The sequence below is a fragment of the Tinamus guttatus genome, unplaced genomic scaffold, assembly GCF_059628265.1.
Source record: "Tinamus guttatus ecotype Peru unplaced genomic scaffold, ASM5962826v1 Tinamus_guttatus_pri_ptg000599l, whole genome shotgun sequence".
NCBI lineage: Eukaryota > Metazoa > Chordata > Aves > Tinamiformes > Tinamidae > Tinamus > Tinamus guttatus.
This window is the reverse complement of record NW_028289133.1, coordinates 4,036,490-4,059,090: the sequence shown is the minus strand read 5'-3', so window position 1 is coordinate 4,059,090 and position 22,601 is coordinate 4,036,490. Positions and strand designations below refer to the sequence as shown.

The following is a 22,601-nucleotide window of genomic DNA, read 5'->3' as shown; positions in this document are numbered from 1 at the left end:
CCCCCTTTTCAGAACGCTTGTAAAAACAGCCAAGTCCTTTAATTCATCATTCTTCCTGTGCTTGTGTCACATAAAAATGCTGGGATTCAGATTCTGATCTGGGAGGAAGCACCATGAAACAAGTTCACTCTAAGCCTCTTAGGAAACTCATAAATCCATCAGGAACTCTGTTTGTTCTCAGTATCACGTCAGTGAATTATTAAAATAAATTAACAATTACTAACATTACCTTTCCTCCCGATGATAATTTGAGACATCAAGAGTGATAAAACATAGGTAGTAATCTAGGTGATTTTATTAACCAGTAGTTCCTTGCCCTGCGTTGTCGTCAGATGCAGTGACATTATCTGGCCTGTTGCTGGTCTTGGGTTAATAAGGTCCAGAAGATAAATCTTCCTCTAATTGCCCCCTTTTTGTCTCTGGATGAAGCACAGAAGAACCAGAATCAACATTTCTCGGTAAAGGAAGTTCATTGGTGCCCAAACTGCTAGGGAATTTTGGACCAATTCAGGATCTTACTGGTTTTGAAGCATCCTGAAAAAACTCCTTTCCAAAGAAGCTTGTTTTGTGCCTGCCACCCATTAGGGAAAAGGCATTTGTGCTTTGTAACTGTGTGAACTGTACTGAGCACAGCTTTCCACAGAGACAGAAACCCAAAACCCCCACCTGAGAGGAATCCTGGTTTGGGGAAACCAGTGGCAAAAAGTCTCTTTAATTTGCTCCCACCAAAGATGGACCCTTTGAAATCCACCTTTCTTTTTCAGGCAGATACTTGGGCCTCATCAGTGTGCTAATTATCACTTCTAAAATTAATGAAAGCACAAGACATGACATGACATCGCTGGTGGCATTGCCTGTAGGCTACCTTTGTTCATAAATATTTTGGACAAATATGGGTTTAAAAATGCAGTTTGGTGTGTTTTAAATCAATATTTCCTGTACTCAGAAAAAGTCTGTTTTCTGAAATCCTTTTAGTTCGGCAGCTGTCTCCTACATGTCCAGAGTGTCTTGCTATTATTAAAAGTACCTTGTTTTTTCATATTTTGGTATTTGTTTGTAAATATGGAAACCAAATGTGACAGGAAGCTGCTTGGGATTTGCATTTAAATCTTCAGAAGCCTAGCTGATAATAGCATTATAATCATACATACTTAAGGTGCATAAACACTTAAAGTAGGTCATTTAGAAAATGGTGTATGGAAGAGGTCCCCAAGCATGATTAAAAACTGTACAATAGCTTCTTTGTGGGGAACAACCAGGTTAGCAGACCTCAGCCTGAAATGATACATAGTGCTGAGGAGGAATTAATAGGGTTCCCCAAAACGATGAGTGGCCTGGAGAAAATCAACAGTAAATGATGATTCATGTTGTTTCGTAACACACAAAGGAAGGGACATCAAAGGCAGTGTTGGGTCATGCTCAGGGCAGAAAGGAAGGTGCATTCCTCACAGCATGTGCGTAAATTGCAGAACTCATTGCTACTGGGTGCTGTGGGAGTGAAAAACTTACGAGTTGCAGGAAAGAAAAAAGCTGAATAAATTCATGGAGAAATAATCGGATGAATTGGAGCGCTATTGAACGCTCTGCAGCCCCAGGTCTCTGCTAGCTGCTTATCCAGAACGTGAAGTGGTGTTTAGACTGACTTAAATTACAGTTTAAATGGCCCGAAACAGAAAAATCTATGTTTATTTGATGACAGGTAGAAAATGTGCAAAATTGTTTCTGTATGAAGTGTATTTAATAAACAGAACTTTGGTTTGAATGACAGCTATTAAAATAAACACTGAAATAAACAAAAAAGTAAATGTTCTTTTTGCATATGGAAACTCACAGTACGTATATCAGTGTTACATGCTTCAAATAGGGAAAAAAAAATGGGTGTCAGATCCCAGGCACAGGCTGCCCAGAGAGGCTGTGGAGTCTCCTTCTCTGGAGATCTTCCAAACCCTCCTGGATGCCACCCTGTGCCACGTGCTCTGGTGTCCCTGCTTGAGCAAGGGGTTGGACTAGATGATCTCTGGAGGTTCCTTTCCACCTCAACCATTCTGGGATTCTGTGAAATAGATATTTGGAGATCTTTTAAATGAAAATAGAGCATTTGCAACATGTGGTGTGAAAACTGCTTCTGGTGTGTTTGTAGATTTGCTTGTTTACTGTTACCTGGGCAGAATGTCAATTTAAGATGAAGGAAATGTTCCTCTTTCCATAGAAACTAGTTTTTACAGTGATTTTTCTTGCCACACTCAGACTTCAGTATGTTTTGTCCCCCTCTTCTCCGTGTCTGTGTTTTTATAGCATGGCAGATGTGTGGCAGGGAACTCTGTGAAGCCCAGACAGTGGCTGTTCCCCCCTCCTCCCGTGTGTCTGCTGTTAAACACAGCTGCCTTTGGCTCTGAGGTGCTGGCCGCTTGCAGGGGACCCACATAGGGCTGGTCAGCCCCAGCGTCTCTGGTTCCTGCCGTATTCTCAGCTGCTGAAACCTACACAGAGAGAGGTGGGGGATATGAGGGATTCCTGCATGTATGGGGTTGCTGGACTTGACCATCATTACTGCTAAGACACAGAGGGAAATGATGAGGCCACCTGGTTGTTGAAGTGTGTCCTGAACAAAGGGCTGTGACTAGCGGGGACCGACAGGCGACACGGAAAGTCAGTTGTCGGCGCGGAAAATAGTCCTACCCTTCTTTCTAACTTTCGATACCCAGGTATCTTTTTGTTGCCATCTTCACACACTTACCTCCCCCTTCCCCCAGCACTGGTGGCTGGAAAACAGAAGAGGGCTCCCGGTGGGAAAGGTGCAGGCTAGACCTTTAGTCGGCGTGGCCTCCTCGCTCCTGCCTCACGGTGAGGAAAGCTGAGGTAACGAAGGGCCGCCACAGCTCTCGCCTCGCTGCCAGGCACCGAGGAGACCCGGGAGCTGCCTCAGCCTCGGGGAGCCGCGGATAGACCAGGAAAAGAGGGAATTGCCAGCGTGTTCCGGAAATAGGAAGATAACGAGGAGGGGGGGACCCAAGTGGGATGTTGGGAAGGTGGTTAGTGTAAGAAACCAGCTGAGAATTGTATGTGGTTTTTATTACTGTCCTACAATATCTACTCTCTTCTTCTCTAGGAAGTAGGATAAAAATAATCATTATAGGAAGGAGTTTTTGAAGGCTCAAAATATAGAATCTAATTGGAGATGTGAAAAATTTCAGTTGACATTTAAAGTAGTATAAACTCTAAAACCTGTCTTGTCACCCTAAAGCCTAAAGTAGACCTCTTTCTTTAGGACAAGGCAGAAGTGTTAATTAAAAGACAAAATGTATAAAAATGCTTTAACTCTATTTCCAGTGATTTTCCTGAATATCCCATGCATTTTTTTGAAGTGTGTTACTGAATTTGTAGCCCCTGTGGCAGCCTGGGCTTGTTCCAGCGGCCCTGGAAAGTGCCTCTCTGCATCGCGTCGTCTGTGCACTTCGATAAGCTGGTGTTTGCCCTGCAGCTAGGTGTGCTGGTCCTTCACTCCTTGTGCTTTGGGGCTTTCTTGTAATATTCTTAGGAAAGCCTTCCTGTCTTCACAAATCAGGTGGGGATGCATTAGTGCTATAATTAGATCTAATTAAATTTTTTTAATTTTGTGTTTGCTTGTTTATTTTAATAGAATAAATTAACTTCAGAAATTAACTTTAGGAAAAAAGAACTTACAAACAGATGGGAGTTGTGGAATCACATTTTCAGCTCTTGGTTCCTCTGCTGACTTACATGTGGCCAAGACCTTAACTATGACAGAAGCACTCATGAAAAGAGGATGTAAAGCCTTGCGTATGAATCTGCAAAGGAGCTTCACGTTTTGTGATCATCCACCGTTCCTCAGTTCCCAGATACTTCAAAGCAGGATGCCATGGTGCAGTCTGGTGAACGTTCATCCAGCGCAGGGAAAAGCCGTCGATGTGGAGTGCCAGATGCTTCCCAGAGCAGGGCATAGCAGTGTATGGTAGCAACATATGGAGCACCTTTCCCCTACCAGTATTGCAGGAGTCCGACTCCTGACATGTTTTCTCTGCTCTTCATAGGTTTCCTTTAGGAAAACTTCTTTGCTTCTGATTTTTTTTTCCACAGGGTTTGTGTGACACACACAGTTCATATAAATGTTATTTTCATCATGTTTTCTGAGCACCATGTTTCTCGTCTTCCACCAGCATATTGAGCTGCAGCTTGGTTATTACAGAGACAGCAGTAGAGATGGTGTTTGTCTCATTTAGTATAATTTGGGTCCTTTCTTCCCAAGGGAAGCAAGCAGCAGGGGATAGAAATCACCATAAGGATATAAGCTCATGCAGTTGTACTGCGTAATGAAACAATCTGTCTTCTCACACTATCCAAAATTCTTAGGGGTGAGCTTGTGTGTGTGAGCTTTGCATGGAGGCTGGCAAAGGGTAAATGGACTCAAAAGCCCAGAGACAAAAAAAATAAAGCCTTTCATAAAATGTTCCTTTCCTTATGTTCCTTTCATAAAATTTAACTAGTTTGGGTAAAGTCTGAAAAGATGGATGAGCAGCAAGGCTGTGATTTCTGGGGGGCTTCCTTGGCCGCTTCATATGTGAGTGTCCTTGGGCTCTGCCCTTCTTGCAGGTGCTTACAATTTCTACAATCTCCTTCCAGAACCATCACAGCTCTTCTTCTCTAATGGATAATATAATAGAATTTATACTTTCAGATGGAGCTTATTGTATAGTGTTCTGGGCACAAACCTGCTCCTTGGCTCCGGCACGCTCTGGAAGATCTCCAGAGATTGTTCTGGAAGGTTGGCTGGACACTGGCTGCCTTGGGAATCACAGTGCAAGAAGGGTTGTAGGGATTGTGTGCTTGGGCTTTGCCAATTATTATTTTTCCCCAAGATGGCTTGGTGGGCTGGTCCAGCCATTTGGCCTTGTGACAGGTTTTCCGTTTTGGGCCATTATTCAGACACATGTTACTGAGTAGCTTAAATATGTGAAACCATTCCAGTTTACAGCAGCGGAGTATCTGGCCCACCCACTCTTGTACAGGAATTTCTTAATGCTCTTTTCCTAATTTCATGGTTCTCCTGAAGTCTGGTTTAGATGCTTTCATTGAGGGTTTTGAAATGAGTTCACTCTAGGTTAAACAGTAATTTTACTTTAGCCTTTGTACGAGAAACAAAAAAGATCTCTCCTTTTCTCTCTGCTCTGGAGGACATTTAATTTTGGTATTACAGACCAAGAAGTACTTTCCTAAAGTTGCAGCTTTATGGTATGAGGATTTTCCTCAATCACTGTTCTTTTAAATAAGATTAAAGCTTGGAGCAGCTTTTGGTGCTTGCCCACCCAGTCTCACAGATCCTTCTACCTCTGAATTTCTCCAGTTGAATCATTTATCCTATGCAGTACTTGCTGTCTCTTGGAACATTTGACTTTTTTTTTTTTTTTTTTTTTAAGAGATGAGTGTGTTTTGTTTTCTGCATAAATCATCTAAATCATCTGTTGCTTTACTCGAGTTGGATTTGTTTGAAATGCTGCCCGCATTGACCTGTTGGCTCCAGCCAGGCTCATTGGAGTTTATGTACCATGTGGCATGTGATGCAGCCACTGTGGGGCTCACACCCGCAGAGGGAGGCCGTAGTGTCCTTAGATAGATTAAGAACATCTGCCAGAGACCTGAGATTCTAATATTATTTAAGTTTCAAAATCAAGGGATGAAATACCAGGTGTGATTGCCTTCACAGCCTCCACCGGCTCCGTTGTGCCTCTGCATCCTGCTGTGTTCCTGATGGCACAGTGCAGTTTGGCAAAGAAGCAGTATCAATTATAAGATGTATGTATTTCCGTCTAACAACTAGCCTAATTAAAAGGATACTGCAAAAACTGCTGATATTCCAATGCTTTGGCATGAATTTTGGGCTAGCATGAACCATTTCCTTGCATCCTTCACCTCCTCAGCCCTGTGCCAGCGTGGACCTAATGTCATGAAGCAATGAACTAGTGCTGGGAATTGGATCAAAACTGAAACTAATCTGGGCGAAAGGAGGTTAATGATAACCCAGATTATTGTAGTCACCCTGGTGGTTGCTCTGGAATGAAAGGGCAGATGAGCGAGAGCTGCTTCTGGCAGTCTACAAGCTGAAAACGTATGTAAAAATACAACCTTGTATGAAACAGCGGTCATTTAACAACACTCTGTGCCCCATTTCTCATTAAACATCTTCAGTTCACTGTCAGGATGCTGTGTTATGTAAGTAAGTTGCTAGGAATTCAGTTTCATGCTTTAGTTAAATGTGAAGGGAGATATTTTCCTCAGTATCTAATTTTGTTATGTCTGATAGAATAATTGCCTGGATTAATCTGTATATAAATATCTTCATATCGCAAGAGAAATTTTACAGCTCTGTTTTGGCATGGTCAAAATACAGCTCATAGGCTTTTTTGTATTTTTTTTCCCCAGAAGTCAAAGAGCAATCTGCAGAAGAGGATGCCCAGGCTGAAGTGGACGGCACCAAGCAGCTAACACCAGTTCTTCAGCGCTCAGTATCTGAGGAGTCTGCGAGCTCCACTGCCTCTGTTGGTGTCGAAGCTAAAACCAGGTGGGTGAGCGACGAGACGGCAGCAGAGCCAGGGCTGGCCCGTGGGTGCGGGTCCCACGGACGGTGTCTTGACTCGAGCAGCAGCCTGGGCTGTTGGAGGCTGGTGACCAAGTTAGCCGAGAGGGAGATTGAGATGCAAAGCGTGTGTCCAAAGTGCTGTCCTCAGGATGGCACTGGAAAACTCTAGACTTGCCGTATATTGACTGTTTAAATTAGAGCATATAAGTGAAAGGTAAGGAAATACCCATTGCAGTCATCTTGCTGAAGAAACTATTTCTGAAGCTTCTGTTTGTATTTATATGTTTTCAGGAACAAAATGAAAAAAATCCCCAGTCATCTATACTATCTTTTTCTTTATTTCAGAATTCATAATACAGAAATTAATGTTTGTATTTTTGTTCTCAATTGTTAGTCAATATAAATTGCCCAAAAAGCAGTGAAAGTAACAAGTATGTTACAAGAGGAAAACCAAAACAGAATATGTGGGTGGTCACTGTTGAAACTGTACCACAGAACTGGGACAGAACTTCTCTGTTTAAGTCCTTATATAACTTTCCACCCTGTACAGGAGATTGCAGTTCTGAGAGTTTCAGGTATAGTGATATTCCAGCAGGTTTGGAGGGAAGAATCTTAGTGATTTTGCTTCTTCTTCATCTCTTCCCCATACACAAAAACTTACTTCATCTCTTGTTTCATTTATCATTTTCATATTTTACTTTCTCACAAGCTTGTTGGTTTCCAAAACATTTTCCTTTTTATTGAGAATTTCAGTAAAATAGATCTTATTTGTATACTTTGGAATTAAATACACAAAAACTGTTTTTAATGGAATTTTCCTAAGCTATTTGGAGCAGTTTGAATTTAACAAATGTTTTGGTTCTTTATTTTTATCCTGTTTAGGATTATTTGCAAAAGCTTTTCTTAGTCCTGTTTCATCTCTGTGTTCTCTGTGTTTCTCAAGGTTACTTTATTGCTGTTATCATGAGTAGTTGTTTACAGTGTTTTCCCTAGCCATAAACTTGTTTCTTACGAGCTAGACAACCATCATCCAAGACAACCTCTGTGTGATACTGCATCAGGCCTTGTTTGTACTTATGTTAGTCATCTTGCTAACAGAAAGTGTAGATTTTGAACAGTCAAGCTTGAAAGGATATTAGAAGGGTAGTATTTGGCTGATTAGAATATTTAAAAAGTTAAATTCTGCTATTTTTCTAATTAAAATAATAGAAATCAGACCCTGCCTCTGGTATTTTGGAAGGAAATGTATTAAGCGATGTGAATCAGATAACTGGAAATCTGAGCTTTCTCAGATCCCAGGTAGTTTTGGGTTGAGATTTGGGTGCAGAATTGATATCATGTTAGTTGCTGACGCAGCTGCTTGATCTCCTCATAATGACATAAAAAACTAGATGGGTTGTGGTGGGAGGGAATGTATCAAGGTTCAGGGTGAAGGGGAATCTGCGGAGTCTTGAAGCCTCTAGCTTAGGAGACACCATATAAGATTTTCTGATATACATACACGCTATGATATAGTGTAAGTAACTTAATCCAATGGAAATGTTTCTAGATGGAGAAATAAATTGCTATATGTGGCATAGAAGAATTATGGAAGTATTATGGAAGTGTATTGGAAGTGGCAGTGCAGCAATTGCCTAGAGCACAGAAAAGCAGCGAAGCCTCTCCCAGAGTTTGAGGCAGATGGGGTAGCGTTACTTTTGCATCCCCTTTTTCAGTAAGCAGCGAGTGTAAGACACCTTAGGGTTTCAATCTTTGGTAGTAAAGATAAAGGTGTTAAGGAGGAGCATGGCATGTGGAACATAAAATGAAATCTTTTGCGAACCAAATAATTTTCTATTCAAACACAGTAATTCTGACACGTTCCTCAGCATCACAGTGGGGAAGGACAGATTCCAATAGGTCAGAAATGAGCCAAAGCCCTCACTTGTATGAGGTTTCTGGTGATCCCTCTTGAGGCTGAGGGGAAATAAGAACATCTACAAGGAAGGTGATGGAGGAGATGGTCAGTTTTTGAACCTTTGAGGTGCACAGAACAGAGAACTAACTGCAAAGCAGGTCAAGAGGGAAAGGTTTAAGATCAGATTTAGGATCATTACTAAAAAGCAGTGTGCCAAACCCACTAAAATAAACGGCATCTGAGCCATAGTGGTGAGGTAGGGTAAAGGGTGAAATGAGTAAAGGGAGAGTGTGTGTGTGTGTGCATCTTAAGAAGAAGCTGGAATTTTCATGCAGTTATTTATTTATTTTAGCAGTCTGGTCTCCTAAGTATCTGCTCTTCTAAGACTGTCAATGAAACTACAGAAAAATGAGCAACCCACCTACTTGCTTTCCTCTGTAGTTGAAGAAAAAGCATGGGTTTCATTACAGTCCCGTCACACCATTCCCTCTGATTTGGGGGTTACTGCTACTAAGATCAAATTTGGAGTCTGGAGGTGTAGAGATGGGGTGCTTTATTCCGTGGAAGAGAAGTGGGTGGTGAATATCTGCTGGCTGTGTGAACAGAGGAAATAAGATGTCCAGTGAAATAGCAGTCATGGACTTTGTTATCTTCATTCTTCATCTTTTTTTTTTTAATCTTCAGAGGAAGAGCATTGCAAAACTGCTTGCAACACTCAGCAGAAAAAGAAATTGTGGAGTGGCAGATTAGATAATCTAGACAGAATAACACTTCACTGGTGGCAAGAGAACCTAGGTCTTCAGGCAGGAGGGAGCTGGATTTAATATATAGGAAGGTGTAAAAACTGCTAAAGTTGCAAAATCAAACACGTTCTAGGAAATAGCAGAATTGAGCAGAATAGCAGAATTAAGTTTATTTATGGAACTGTTTTTTTTCGTCCACATGCATTATGATGACTCGTAGTTTTGTGTGGATGTGTCTCTACCAGACTTCATGCTGCGGAGAATGGAGCTGACTGGGGCGTGAAGCAAGGCTGTTGGGTCATTGCGTGCTTTCCTTTTAGCCTCTTAGGTTCTAGACCTGGATCCGTGCAAGCACTTAGAATATTCTCCTCTAACTGACTGGCCTCTCTTGTCTACAGAGAGATATCACTCCATGTGTTGCAAAGCTAAATTACTTAACATTAATGGCCAGTCAAAGCTGGAGTGGAATCACTAATTCTGCTTTCAGAGCACAATTTGGATACTGTCAGTAGATAAAGATTAGAGACACACCGAAAAAGGAGTAAAAGTTAAATATTTACTGGTTGTCCATCCTGTTCATCTCATATGTTGACTAGGGAAAGGATCTTGAGATAAATGGGATGACTGATCATTCTTGAAGGACTTCTGCCTCAGCTTCAGAGGGCAGGAAGGGACCTTTGGAAGTCACTGGCTTACTCCGTGTGCCAAGGGTGGATCCCTACATGTCATTTGCGACGAGTGTTTGTATAAAACTTTTCTGATAAATTCAATAATAAAAATTCTAGATCTTCACTAAACAGTCTTTTCCAATTGGTTCCTTGTTTCTAGTCTTGGAATGGCTTTCAATAGGTCTAATCTGAATTTCCTTCATCCAGAGTTTAACACATTCATACTTGTTCCAAGGAGGATAGATAACTTCCTCCAGCTTTGCAGGAGACTCTTAGTGTGTTTCCCCAGGGCACTCTAGAACAAAACTTGGCAATTTGTTCCTGCTTTCCTTACAGATCCTGTTTCTTTGAGCTCTGAGGATTCTCACTGGTTTGAGTTCATCCAAGTGGTGCACGGCTTTCTGTAGAACTTAAACCATTTTAAAAACCCCTCGTATGACACTTGGCACTCCTGACCGATCAGCCAGGTCGAAGCCTTTTAGGGCAGTTGCCCGGTCCTTCCCTACTTGAGTTACGGTTACATAAGATGGCCCCGCGGCCGCCGCGTTTAGAAATAGCCCTTGCCTCATGCGAGCGGCTTCCCCGCCTGCCTAGGAGAGTCCCACGTCGGCCCCCACAACCTCTCTCGGGGTGGATTTGGGCAGTTTCTCTCTCCCATCCTCTTTAGGCTGCCTCTCTGCACTGGTTTCTGCCTGGTTGCTCCCACGCCAGGGCAGAGCCATTTGCTCTTTGAGCAGATGTTCTTCCCTCTGAAATGTGGCAGCTGGAGGTTCTTTAGGCCATGTTCTTCTCACCACCACCTTGGCTGCTCTACATAAAATTGAGATTTTTCTCCTCTTCGTATCAGAATTGGCAATTTAAATATGTTGCCAATAGTATTGGCAATGTAAATACATTGCCAGACAAAATCTGGACTTGCAGCAGAGCCATTAACTGTAGTTGCAGAGATGATTCCAACAAGTCTCTAACCTTTGGCTAAAGCCTCTTCCTTCACAGTGTGAGGATGCTGCGAGGGGAGTCTGCTTTCATCTGGAAACAGAGAAAATGGAGCGTGCTTGGCCAAAAGGCGGGTTTTGAGCTTGTAGCTTTGCTGTGTCAAAGCCTTGCCTGAGCACAGATGATCTACTTGGTAAGATTAGAAACATTTCAAAAAACAAATTTCTGCTGATTTTTGTAGGGTTGCTGAAAAATGTTTCTGTAATTTCAAAAATGGATGTAGCAAAACTTGAAAAGATTCACAGAGAAGCTGAAGGAGTGGTCGGAGATAGGGAATGGTGTTTGGGTGGAGGCCAGTTGAGTCAGTCAGAGACACAGAACTGCAGAAGAGACGTGGGAGGAGGCGGCCCCAGCAGTGCCATGAGGACGGTGGCTCCTTATCAGTTGTTCAGCTTCTTTTGATGCAAGAAACTGAAGGTGTTCAGTGAAACTTGTAGGGCCCAGGCTTGGAACAGGAGGAGGTGGCTCTTCGTGCAGCCGGTATTTGTGTAATGGAAACATTGCCAGGGGGTCTTGTGGCTTGCTGGAAGTTTTTGTGAAGAACGAATTGGAAGAGAAGTGGGGAATTACTAAACGTAAATATAGAAATCATGCCTGGTTTAGGAAGGCCCTGAACTGAAAATCCTTGGAGGCGTGGGAAGTATCATGTATGTTTGCCCTTGTCTCAAATGCTACCTGTGTATCTGCTTATCCTGGTTCTAACCCTGACTCTGTTGGGCTGGTTAGACCTTTGATCTGACGCAGTCGAGATCCAACCTCCTCTGTTGCACATCACGTCTGTTTTCTAAATACATTCTCAAAGAAAAGATCACGTAAAATTGGAATAGTGCAGCAGAGCATGCTTTTCCATTCTCCATGTAACTAAACAATTTTGATGAATTTTATGAACAACACCTCTGTTCAAAGCAGCACAGTATGCGTTAAATTTCAGGAATTTTCTGGCTATAAGACGCAGCTTAGTGTTCTTAAAGTTGCCTGAGACGAATCTCCTGAACGCTGTTGCCTCTGTGAAGGCTTCTGCATTGCTCTGTGTCACATTTCCTTTGCCGGTTTGGCTCGAACGGTCTGTACTCGAGGGGCCTGAGGGCACACTTAAGATAAAAACACAGGACTTTCCTTGTCTGGGTTGTCACTCACAGGTTAAATGTCACCAAACTGTGTGAGGTCTGTTCACGTTGTCATCTTCTGTGTGGTTTTTGGTGTTGTTGCAGAGTAAGAATGAGTTCAGCTGGACATTAAAGAACGATTTCTAGATGCTCATGAATTAGACCTTTTAAATTCACTTTACTTAGCATTGTCTTTCTAATAACTCCTTCTGTATTTAGGGTACGTTAAGATATCTCAGCTGAGTTTTATGCATATGTTTAGGTTCAAGCTGACATATATTGCCTGTGAATAAAAGCATGTTTTCTTATTTTTTTAAATCTTAAAATGTCAGTAAAATGTTTTGTTGGTGGTGATACATTTAGGGGGGTTGCTTTCTCAAATGGGAGGAGTATCGTTAGATTGTTGTATAGCTGAAAACTTCCAACTGTGCTGATCTGAAAAACTTGGGAAGCAATTAATTTCTAATGTGGCTTAATTGCTTTGTGCATTCTGAAACTGAAAAAGAGTTTGAAAATGCTTCATCTAAAGTCCATATGAGTCCCTTCCCCTCCTCCCCTTTTTTTAAAGGAATTGTGCTCTGCAATCTAAATACTCATTTTAAAACCAGCTGTGTAATAGTAGAATGTCAAACTGCTTTTAAAAGTTTAAGCTGTAATTGTTTCCTTTTGGAAGGAGAGCACTCTGCATTTAAAACGTGTTTAAATACAGCTTACATTTGAGAACATCTGCCTCTCTTTCTTTGGACTGTCTTCATTTATTTTGTACTTCTCTGCCTTTAGTATGGTTAAACCAGAGGGCAGTGTATTGGCTTGGTGATGCTGTACCTCTTAAGCTCTAACAGATTGTAGTGGGGTTTCTCCAAAGTTTGCTTTGGTAGTTTTCCTTCAAGCCTCTTTGTTATAAGTCCCTAAATGTTCACAGGAGCTCTGGAGTCTTTGGATGAAGACAGAAAGGCAGTTTTCTGTTCTTAAGAAAACTTATAAGAACTTATAAGTTCTTATAAGAACTTTATCTCTGTGAGTAGCTCACATGCATTGGATGCACGGTCTATGTGTAATGATCTAGATGCATAATAGTGATGTGGACTTCTGGCCTTGTTTCAACCTGAAGTTTTTCCTTTAAGATGCAATTTGCGTTTTTTAAGCTCTCCCTTTGGATTTATGTAAATGATACAATGTTGCATCTTCACTAAAGAGAATAATTACCTCTTTAAATAACGCAGCATAAAATGACAGTGAAGGCAAAATGCTTTGTACAATTCGGCATAGCTAAGGAAATAGTAGATCCCCTGTAGTGTTTCAGTTAGCCTCTTAACATAGGTTAAAACTACTAACAGTGTTAAATGGGATATGGATTCTCAAGGCCAGTTTTCTTCAGTCTACCTCATTAATCAGTGTAAATGATGCCCTGAAATTCTGTTCTGCTCCCAAATGTTCCATTTCATTGTGTTAAAGTATTTTTAATGATGAAAAACAAATATAAAAACATATTTTAAATTTATGCAACAGCTTAGCCTACGCAAGCTAAGAGTTTACGCTTCACAATTTCACCTTTCAAAAATGCTAAAATGTGTGTGAAAGGCATCAAGAAGGCATTTTCAGATGCTGAGAAAGTTATTGCATAATTCCTTAAAAGACAAACTCATAGCAAATATCAGATGACATCCTGTTCACCTCTTTTTCCTACAGATGGTGATATGAAAGCTAAGTAGGGCACAATGAACATTTCAACCCAGAAGTTGAATGAAATACATTTTTTTATGCTTTCCAAAACTGTGCATCTTCAGGGCAGTCATTATTGTGGCAATAATGATCACCCATGATTTAGTATGTTAGACATGTTAGAATTGCCATGCCCTCTGTTTCCTCAGATCTACTACATTGCCTTTTCCTGTTTAAGTGGCAACAACCTCTGCTTTTAATAATTGGATTGTTTGAAAAGACGACTGCACAACAGAATTATTTTGATAATTGGTGTTCTGTAGTAGGCTGGGAGGCTTTTGCAAAGAGATAGGAGAGCATCTATTGAGTTGAGTTCATGAGTTCATGTTTATTGTGCTGTTACCAGGTTCCGTTTATAGGATGGTTGGGTTCATCTGTGCATGTTTGCTGAAAGAATATGACCTTGAAAATTTCTCTGGGAAGCAGGAGACTTGGATTTTCTTTAATTCCCCATCCCTTCACCATTCAGTACAAAAAGCCTTGTATGCCTTAAAGCATCTTACTGACAGCTGTGCAGAACATAGGCCTCTTGCTTCTGGGGATCTTGGAGACAGTCAGGGAATCGTAAAGGTCTGGGTGTCAGTGAAGGGATAATGGTGAAGTTACACCTAGGAGGAGGAGGAAAGGAAATTAATTCCTCTGGCTTCATACACAGAATTACAGGTAATAGTCAGATCCCCAAATCATTGCAGTGCCCTCAGTCCCACCCTATATGAATATTAGGAAGGAAAATGTGGGTGAATGTCTAGTAGCGCTGAGGGTCACGCGGATTCAGGGCCTCGCTGAGGGTTTGTGCCGGGGCATGAACACAGCCTGGAGAGGTACGGGCCAGCACATCAACAAATCGTGTTTATTAATCAGTCTGCACATCTGCCTGCTGTCAAGAAGTCTTGGCCGACACTGGATACCCTGGTGCTGTTTGACAGTTTAGGAGGATCCAGGAGGAACTTTGTGCAAACTTCAGCAAGTTCCACTACAGGGATCCTTGATGGTCTTGAAGTCCAGGTAATCCTGGTCTCTGTGCCTGTTACGGAAGTTTGACGATTTTACCTTGATCCCCTCCATGAATATTTACAGGCAAGCTAGACCGTATTTTCTGGTTGTGATTTAATATTGTGCAAGCAGTTGCCCAATCCTTAGCGTATTGAAATGAAATCCTTTGAACAGGAAAGTCTGTGTCTTAGGATGAGTCCTAATGACTGTATGTCATGGGGTGAGCAGAGGAAATGGTGACTGTTCTCCCTTCCTCCAGGCTTAACTGACTCTGGGGCATTGGCTTTGCTTTTGTTGGGATGTGGATTGGGGAGGATTGGAGCATGTTAGATGCTTGTTGAGAAGTCCTTGTGGAACAGAACATTAAGTTGATTCAGACAGTTTAATGAAATAAGAATTTATGGACAAAATAGCTCTGGTAGAGGGCTGAAATCTCCATGTTTGTTACCAGGACACACCTTGCGAGGAAGTCTGCGTCTCCTGTAATGGCCTGGTGGCAGTAGACATCAGCTGTAATAAAAGGCAATAGGACCTTTTGTCTGTGTTTCCTTAATCCAGTTGTCTGTCTATTGGATTTTGAGCACTTTTCTTGTGTGTGTGCTTGTGTGTGCCTCAAATGGATGAAACCAGTTGGGATGAAGTGCTGTCCATGAGCACCTATGGGTATTGACCCAGCTATGGGTTTTAAAAGGTTATAAAAAATGGAATTTGTTCTAGAAAAGCTTAGGAATTAAGGTGAAGTTACAAACAATGAATTTGTATTTTGATCCAGAGCAGCGTAAATATACTTTAAAAAAAGTATTGGTAAGCTTACTCTTCTTTTTTTTCTCAGGAACTTGCAGAAAAAATAAGACGTCACCTTGTCCTTCTGCCGTGTTTTAAATTAGCCTGTTCTGAAAATATGCTAATTGTGATAACCGATCATGGGCTCGATCTTAGAGGTGCCAGGGTCTCCATGTCTTTGCCTCCTGTGGATGCGGGCTGCGCTCGTGTCGCACACGGAGACCTTCCACCAGCAATGCTGACATACCAACGCAGAGTTTTGAAGTCCTTCCTGCTATCCCCAGATAATATGAATTAAAAATCCCACCTTCTGCCCATGCAGACATAACTTTGCCCATGCAAAAACGTCCCCGGCGTCCGCCCCGTGCCGAGGAGAGGCCGAGACACTGGGACGCACAAGGTCCCTGCGCCCAGTGGCTGCCAGGAGCTGTCATGGAAAGCTCTGCATTGCCCTCGCCTTCAACGTTAGCTTAATCACTTCTTCAGAGTTTTATTTATTTGCTTCTCTTCCAGAAATGTTAACATTGCCAATCGCATGTTTGCTATTTCTGTGCTTTAAGGAAAGAGGTCTGTTTACTTAGTCATAAGTATCCTCAAGTCTTTCGCTGAGGTTTGTCAGTCTGTCCCAACAGGATATATGCATAATTATTTATCCCACTGTGGATTATCTTGTGTTTGTATCTGCTGAAATTTAGATACCATCATGCTGCCAGTTTAAATCTCTTTAAGTCTCCTCCGAAATCTCTCTGGCCTCAGCTAGGGTGAAGTGCTTTGCTGCACCGTCCACACAAACCCTGCCTGTAAGGCCTTACTGGGTGTGCTTACAGAAATACAAATAGTCATTTATTTATTGTTTTATCATGTTAAAAGTAAGTTAGAAAGCAGAAAGTTGTGCAGAGCAGCTCCAACTACTCAATTTCCCCTTTTCTTGCAATATCTTTGTTGTTGTTTTCTTTGCATCTTTCCATCTTTGGCTACCTCGTTAAAAAAAAAAAAATCTGCAAAGTGTTGGATACTTCTCATCCACCGGCCTGTCCCTGTGGTTGTGCCGCCTAATGCTGGCCCTGGGTTCACGTGGGATCGTGTAGGGACATGTGGCCAAGGACATGTGCAAAGAGGGATGTTTCTTAGCAGGAGCTTGGTGGGCAGTAGTCTGAGCACTAGGGAGAGGGCCCTGCTGGGTTCTCACCGTCTTCTGTTCAGAGCCAGAAACTTCCCTTTTCTTAATTTTGTCATTTTCTGTTACTGCTTTTACGTCACTTGCCTGCAAAGCACAGATACTCCAAGATCTAATGAGTTATTTTATGGGAATTCAGCCTTAAGATTTCCTCTTTCCTCCTCCCTCTCCTGCCCAACACAGAGTGCCCCAAACCCAAATACACCATTTTGGAGATGCACTTAAATCTATTTAAATGGGAGCCACTCAAAACCAGGCATCTTCCCAGGTGCCACATTCCCTGAGGCATCTTTTAGGGGCCTTAGGGGGCATACATAGGAAGAAAACAAAATTGCCCATTTAAGCATGCAAATGTGTTAAATGGCTTTCCCTTTAAGCTGTTTTAATGGGAATGGCATTAGTTGCAGAAGTTCGCATTTTAACTCTGTAGATATGTTTATTATAGAAATATTTTTCAGTGGCTTCCATATGATGCGACACAAGGAGTGCTGTCAGAGCTGTCATTTCAGAGCTGTTGTTATGCTACGAATGTGAAAACATAATTGCAAATGGTACAAGGATGTCTTCACAGTCCCAGCTCTGTAAACAAAGAAAAATCTTTTTGTCAAAGTTTTAGGTATTGTTTTTAAATGCTAGAGTAAAGGGGATATTTGAGTTTGTGTGTATCATATGCCCTGGTTTGTGTGAATATAGTGAAAGTTCTGTTATGTAACTGGAAATCAGCTTGCAAGAGTATATTACTTGGGAGTTTTCATTGTTAAAAATGCTTAAATAGCCATGAAAGTCGATCTTTGATAGGATCTCCTTTGCTGTTTCTTCAAAAAAAAAAACGAAGTAATGATCTTCCCTTTCACAGTGAACAACTCTGCGCCTTTTGTTACTGTGGTGACCGGAGCTCACTAGGGCAAGGAGACTTAAAACAGTTCAGTCCCACTCCTGGGTACGTCATCCCATGGAAAAATCAGCCTTTAAGCAAGAGCGAAGGCAGCAACAGCACCGATGGAGCTTGTGAGAGGACTCCAAGGCAAAACTCAGCGCCACGCAGGCAACGGGGACACAAGAAGTAAGTCAGCGCCACCACGGATGAAACTTGGTGTTTTGTGAAGCTTGGGGAGCATGTTTGGAAGTGCTGTATGGTGACAGGCATGCAACTGTGCAACATGCAACTGTGAGCGTGTCGTTTTGTCCACACACACACACACACGTGTATATATATTTAATGCAAGACATATAGAAATTGCCCTCTACTTTATGGATTGGTTTCTCCCCTGAAGTGAGACCCTTTACTCTTTAAAAGGACAAAGAACAGAGATGTATTTGGCATAAGGCACAGATCTGTGTGTGAGCTTGCGACAAGCTGAAGGCGGCCCGTACCAGCCGAGGGCTGCGGCTGGACATGCTCGCTGTCGCCGGGGGGCTGAGGGCGCCTCCCGGCTGGCGCGGGGCTCCTTGTGCCGGAGGTCGGGGTGGCCGGAGGAGGGCAGGGACACCCGGAGCCGCTTCCTGGAGGCTGCGCCGGGCGGACACGCGCGCGGGGCCTCCCTGCGCGCCCGGGCGGAGCGGCGCGCGCGGCGCTTCGCCCCCGCCAGGGAGGGCCGCGGCGGGCGTGACGTCACGCGGCGCTGGAGCGCGCCCATTGGCTCCCTCGCGGCGGGGGGCGGGGCGCGCCGCTTCCCCACCCCCACGCCGTGACGGGGCGCCCTGAGGGGCGCGGGGGCCTCGCGGCGCGTGCGGCGCCGCCGCAGACCGAGCGCCCCAACGCGCCCGTTTGAGCCAGCGGGAGGGCGTTCGCGGTGTGAAATGAAAGGCCGCGTCCCTGGGGACTTTCATAACCGGAAATTGTAAAAAATGTGCGAGAGGGATTGTTTTTTTCCCACATTTTTTCCCTCACCCCGCCCTTCCCAGTGTAATCCTCGCAGCGAAGCGCACACTGTCTGCGGGAGGGCAGAGTTGCCACAGGGTGGAATCCCCTGGCTGGCCGGAGCTCTTGGCCTAGCTCGCTGGCAGCCGGGTAGTGTTTATCATCGCCTGGCGATATCGGTTTCAGCGTCCTTTTTTTAGAGGTTATAAGCAGGAGCAAAGCAGTTGGGATAAAGGTAGTTTCGGGCTGTCTCACACGCCTGAGTTAGCGATGAGGGAGAAAATTAAAGTTCCCAGCGCCATAACGGCAGCGCTGAGAACCCCTGGAGCATCGGATCAGACCAGATTTTGTATCAGAATCTGGATGCAGCTCTGTAGCTGTTCAAGAAAATTTTTTGCTTACAGGAGATGAGGAGGAGGAGTCATTAATTTCATTTGCGAATGAACTAATCTGATTATTATTAACTGTTTTCTGGTGATGCCGGAATTTGAGGGACAAATGATTGTTGTTTCTTCTCGCCCGTGTTTTTTAATAAACTTATAAACTAGATTCTCTTATGTCAACGTAGTAGCATTTTTATATCACTGAGTTTTGTAATCTCTTCCCTTTTTTTTTTTAAATACATAGATTACATGGGAATAAAGATACCTCTTTCCGAGCTGCTTTTAAACTCCTGGTTTTATTTTTACCCCCTGCTCATATGTTCATTAGCTGTGTTTGAGCCAGACCCCTTAGTCTGGCTGGCGCAGGCCCTCTCCGTGGAGGATACACTCAGTGCTCACCATGGACCAGCTCTGAAGGTTACAGAGAGAGGGCTGTACAAAAGCTGCAGCTCGCGCCCTCCAGCCTCTTCTTCCCACATCTCTTCCTCAGAGTAACACACACTGCCTGCTCTCACTTAGCTTTCTGTTCCTGGGGGCGGGCAAGTTTTAATATTGAACACAACTTTTAACATTAAAAAAAATGATAAACTTGCATGCCCTGAAGAAATGGAAAAGAACAGGCCAGGGGAGGGACATTGTGGCAAGCACGTTTTTTTTTTTTTCCCCTATTGAGTAGCAGCTTGAATTGAAAATTTTGTCATTGGAAAATATGTTGGGTGTGAGGAAGAGCAGCTTTGCTCATGTCAATGGACATTTTCAATCATGCTTGGAAAAATTGATACTCATTTGTTCTGACTTTTGAACCACTTGAGAGTTTTCTCACTAGTTCACCAATGAATAAGAATTCTAAGTCTGTTTTTCTGCATCCTGTTACAGATCACAATCGAGTATATCATCATGTACAAGCGTAAGCACCCAAACTGCTTCTGACGATCAGGTTGTCAAATTCTGGGATGAACTCAGTTTGGTTGGCTTACCAGACGACATTGATGTTCAAGCCTTATTTGAGCCAACAGGTAAGACAATATTATTAACCCTTTTTTTCTTACTCGTATCCCTTGGTGGGTAGTGCGGTAGCTGTGGTGGCAATAAGTGAAGTTTTTCAGCTCCTAGTTTTCTGTGCTGTGGTGTTCATCAAGTGTTTGATTTTATTTTCTTCATTTCTGCCAGTGTTTTTTGGTGTTTCTGGAGAGTCTCCTCTTCAAGTACTAGGCAGAATCTTTGTGACTGACACCTCAGCTTTACGTAGGGAAATACTTGTCATCTACCACGAAACTGTTCAGAAGTAGTATCTTCAGCTCAGTTTCATGACTGTATTTTGAGGAGAGGGAGAGAAAAGAAATGGTATAGATTTAGTTCCTAGAGGCCTAGTGTTTTACCCTTACCTAGTCTGCTGCTAATGCAGGGCTAGCTAAAATACTGCAAGGAAAGATTTACAAGATGAGGTACTGACAAAATGGTAAACGTGTAGTCTCCTTATATTTTCTGTTGCCTGTGGATTATCAGCCAGAAAACTGTTTAGTTGCCTTTTACTCTTTCGTTTTAATCAAGAGCTTTTCTTCACATCTAGTTATGAATTACTGTTTCAGAAAACATTATGTTTGAGTGCTTTGGTGCCAGGAGTCCACTCATATTTTGCCTCAGAAATAGGAATTTATTTGAAGTTAAACTTTTGCTGGAATAAAAATGTTATTCTTTGTTGCGATTGTGTTATTCTATGTTATGATTGTGGAGGCTGATTTCAAAACCTAAATAAAAGCTTTGTTTTTTGATGGATTATTTTAAATAGTTACACTATAGTGTAGCGGTGGGACTAATCAATCTAAGTTATTTCAAATCATCATTACTATTTGGAGATTTTAGAGAGATTTTTTACCTTGTTGCTGAATAATTTGACTGACTCCAGTACCTAATTCCAGCAGCCAGTAAAAAACCATCATCCTGAACCTAATAAAAAGCGGTCACAGGATTCCTTCAGATGAGGGAAGAAATATTCTTCATTTACATTTTCAGTGTTTTTCCCAGGACTGAATTAGAAAGTTGTCTTTTAACAGATACTTTCTGAAGTAACAGGACTATTTATTTTAACTGGGGAGCATTTGCTGTTGAAGCCAAGTTCCCTGCTTCCAGGTAGCGTTTGATACAGCTGTGAAACGGAAGCTCTTTCTCTCTCGATGCCTTAGGTCACTGCTGGGCTCATCACCGCTGTGCGGAGTGGTCTTGGGGAGTCTGCCAGACTGAAGAGCAGCTATCAGTGAACGTGGACAAAGCTGTTGTCTCAGGGAGCACAGAAGTGAGTAAAACGCCACGAACACTCAAGTGAGCAGGAAAATGTGGTGGAGGGTGGAGAGGAGGGAGAAGAGCAGACAGTAAATCAATGAAATAGGAGGGCGAGACTACAAACGCCCTCATACAGTTCACTGAGCTCATGTTCACTCAGTGCCACACACTAAACTTGCAGTGGACAAGTCTTCATGCTAAAATCTCCTGTTACAAGGTATTAATGAGGCTCCTGGAGTTGTATGGAATATATTATTACTGTAGACTTAGTGGCGATTTTGAGGTGACTGGAGTGTGGAAAGCACCCAGCTGACCAAGGGGAAGTACAGGCAAAAGGCAGGTGGAGTTCAAAATAGCAACTGCACTGCAGAACACAGAAATTACTTGTTGTTTCATCAGTTTATATTGTTAAGTTGCATGACTCAAATGTAGTCATAAAATCTTTATTTCATGTAGTTTTAGCTGTAATTTGGTATAGGAAGAATGATGGTCGCTGTAAAGCCTAGATTGTTATTTTAAATATTGATAGAAATAAAGATGTTTGCATTTGGTCTTTCAATTTCAAATGATAAACTATTGGAAAAAGTGGAGACCTTTGAAAAATATGCACTCTCTTTGGTGTTTTGGAATGTTGAAAATACATACTTAACAATATTTTGCTTAATTTTTAGTTTTATTTTTTTCTCATCTAGTAGATTATTTTAGTTTCTTCTGCATTAATCAGTTTTTCTATTGAAAGATGTGTGTAATTTTCTTTTTTTTTCGAAGAGCATGCTTATGTTTATTTTTATTTGGTTCTTGGAAATTTTCATGCATTATATTAAGATTAAAAAAATGATGCTGAAGGTATCAGCAAATGTACTCCATAGTGTAGAGTACAAAGCTGCTGAAAATAATCTCCCATACTGCTTCCGATCCAGCTTTCCTTGCACCTTCTGCTTGTACGTATACTTGAATAACTGCTTTGGTTTGAATAATTTGATTTCTGTACATCTCCTTTCAAAGCAATTTACTATTCAGAATGAACAAACGAGACAGCTTAAGTTCTCAATGAGGTAGAAGATGTTAAAAATATGTTTGTGCATACACTAGAGATATATATGTAGATATGTGTGCGTATTTATATGTATATATAGTTGTTGAAAGAACATTCAGAATGGGCTTTTTTAATCCCACTACTGGAAGTTTTTCAGACTTCTTTATTAGTTTGTTTTTGCCGATTACGATGGTGGTTTGTAGTCACTTTGTGATTAGCAGATAAATGCAGTCCCTTCCCATCTGTAGTTATTTTCAATTTAATATTCTAACTTAAAACAGAAGTTCTTGATAACAGTGTTGAGCTTTGTATTTCATTCTACTGAATTTTGTTCTGTTTCCATATTTTCAATTCTGTTTCT

At 42.2% G+C, this 22,601-nt stretch overlaps 1 protein-coding gene across 1 annotated transcript in view; it reads left to right on the top strand.

Moving 5' to 3' along the window:
• Nucleotides 1-22,601, top strand: part of KMT2C (lysine methyltransferase 2C) — a 167,604-nt gene that overhangs the window by 45,197 nt on the left and 99,806 nt on the right. Inside the window, 4 exon segments of the mRNA XM_088534769.1 lie at nucleotides 6,439-6,577; nucleotides 17,537-17,743; nucleotides 19,801-19,940; nucleotides 21,108-21,217. Of these exon segments, the coding sequence (XP_088390895.1) occupies nucleotides 6,439-6,577; nucleotides 17,537-17,743; nucleotides 19,801-19,940; nucleotides 21,108-21,217 (596 nt within the window).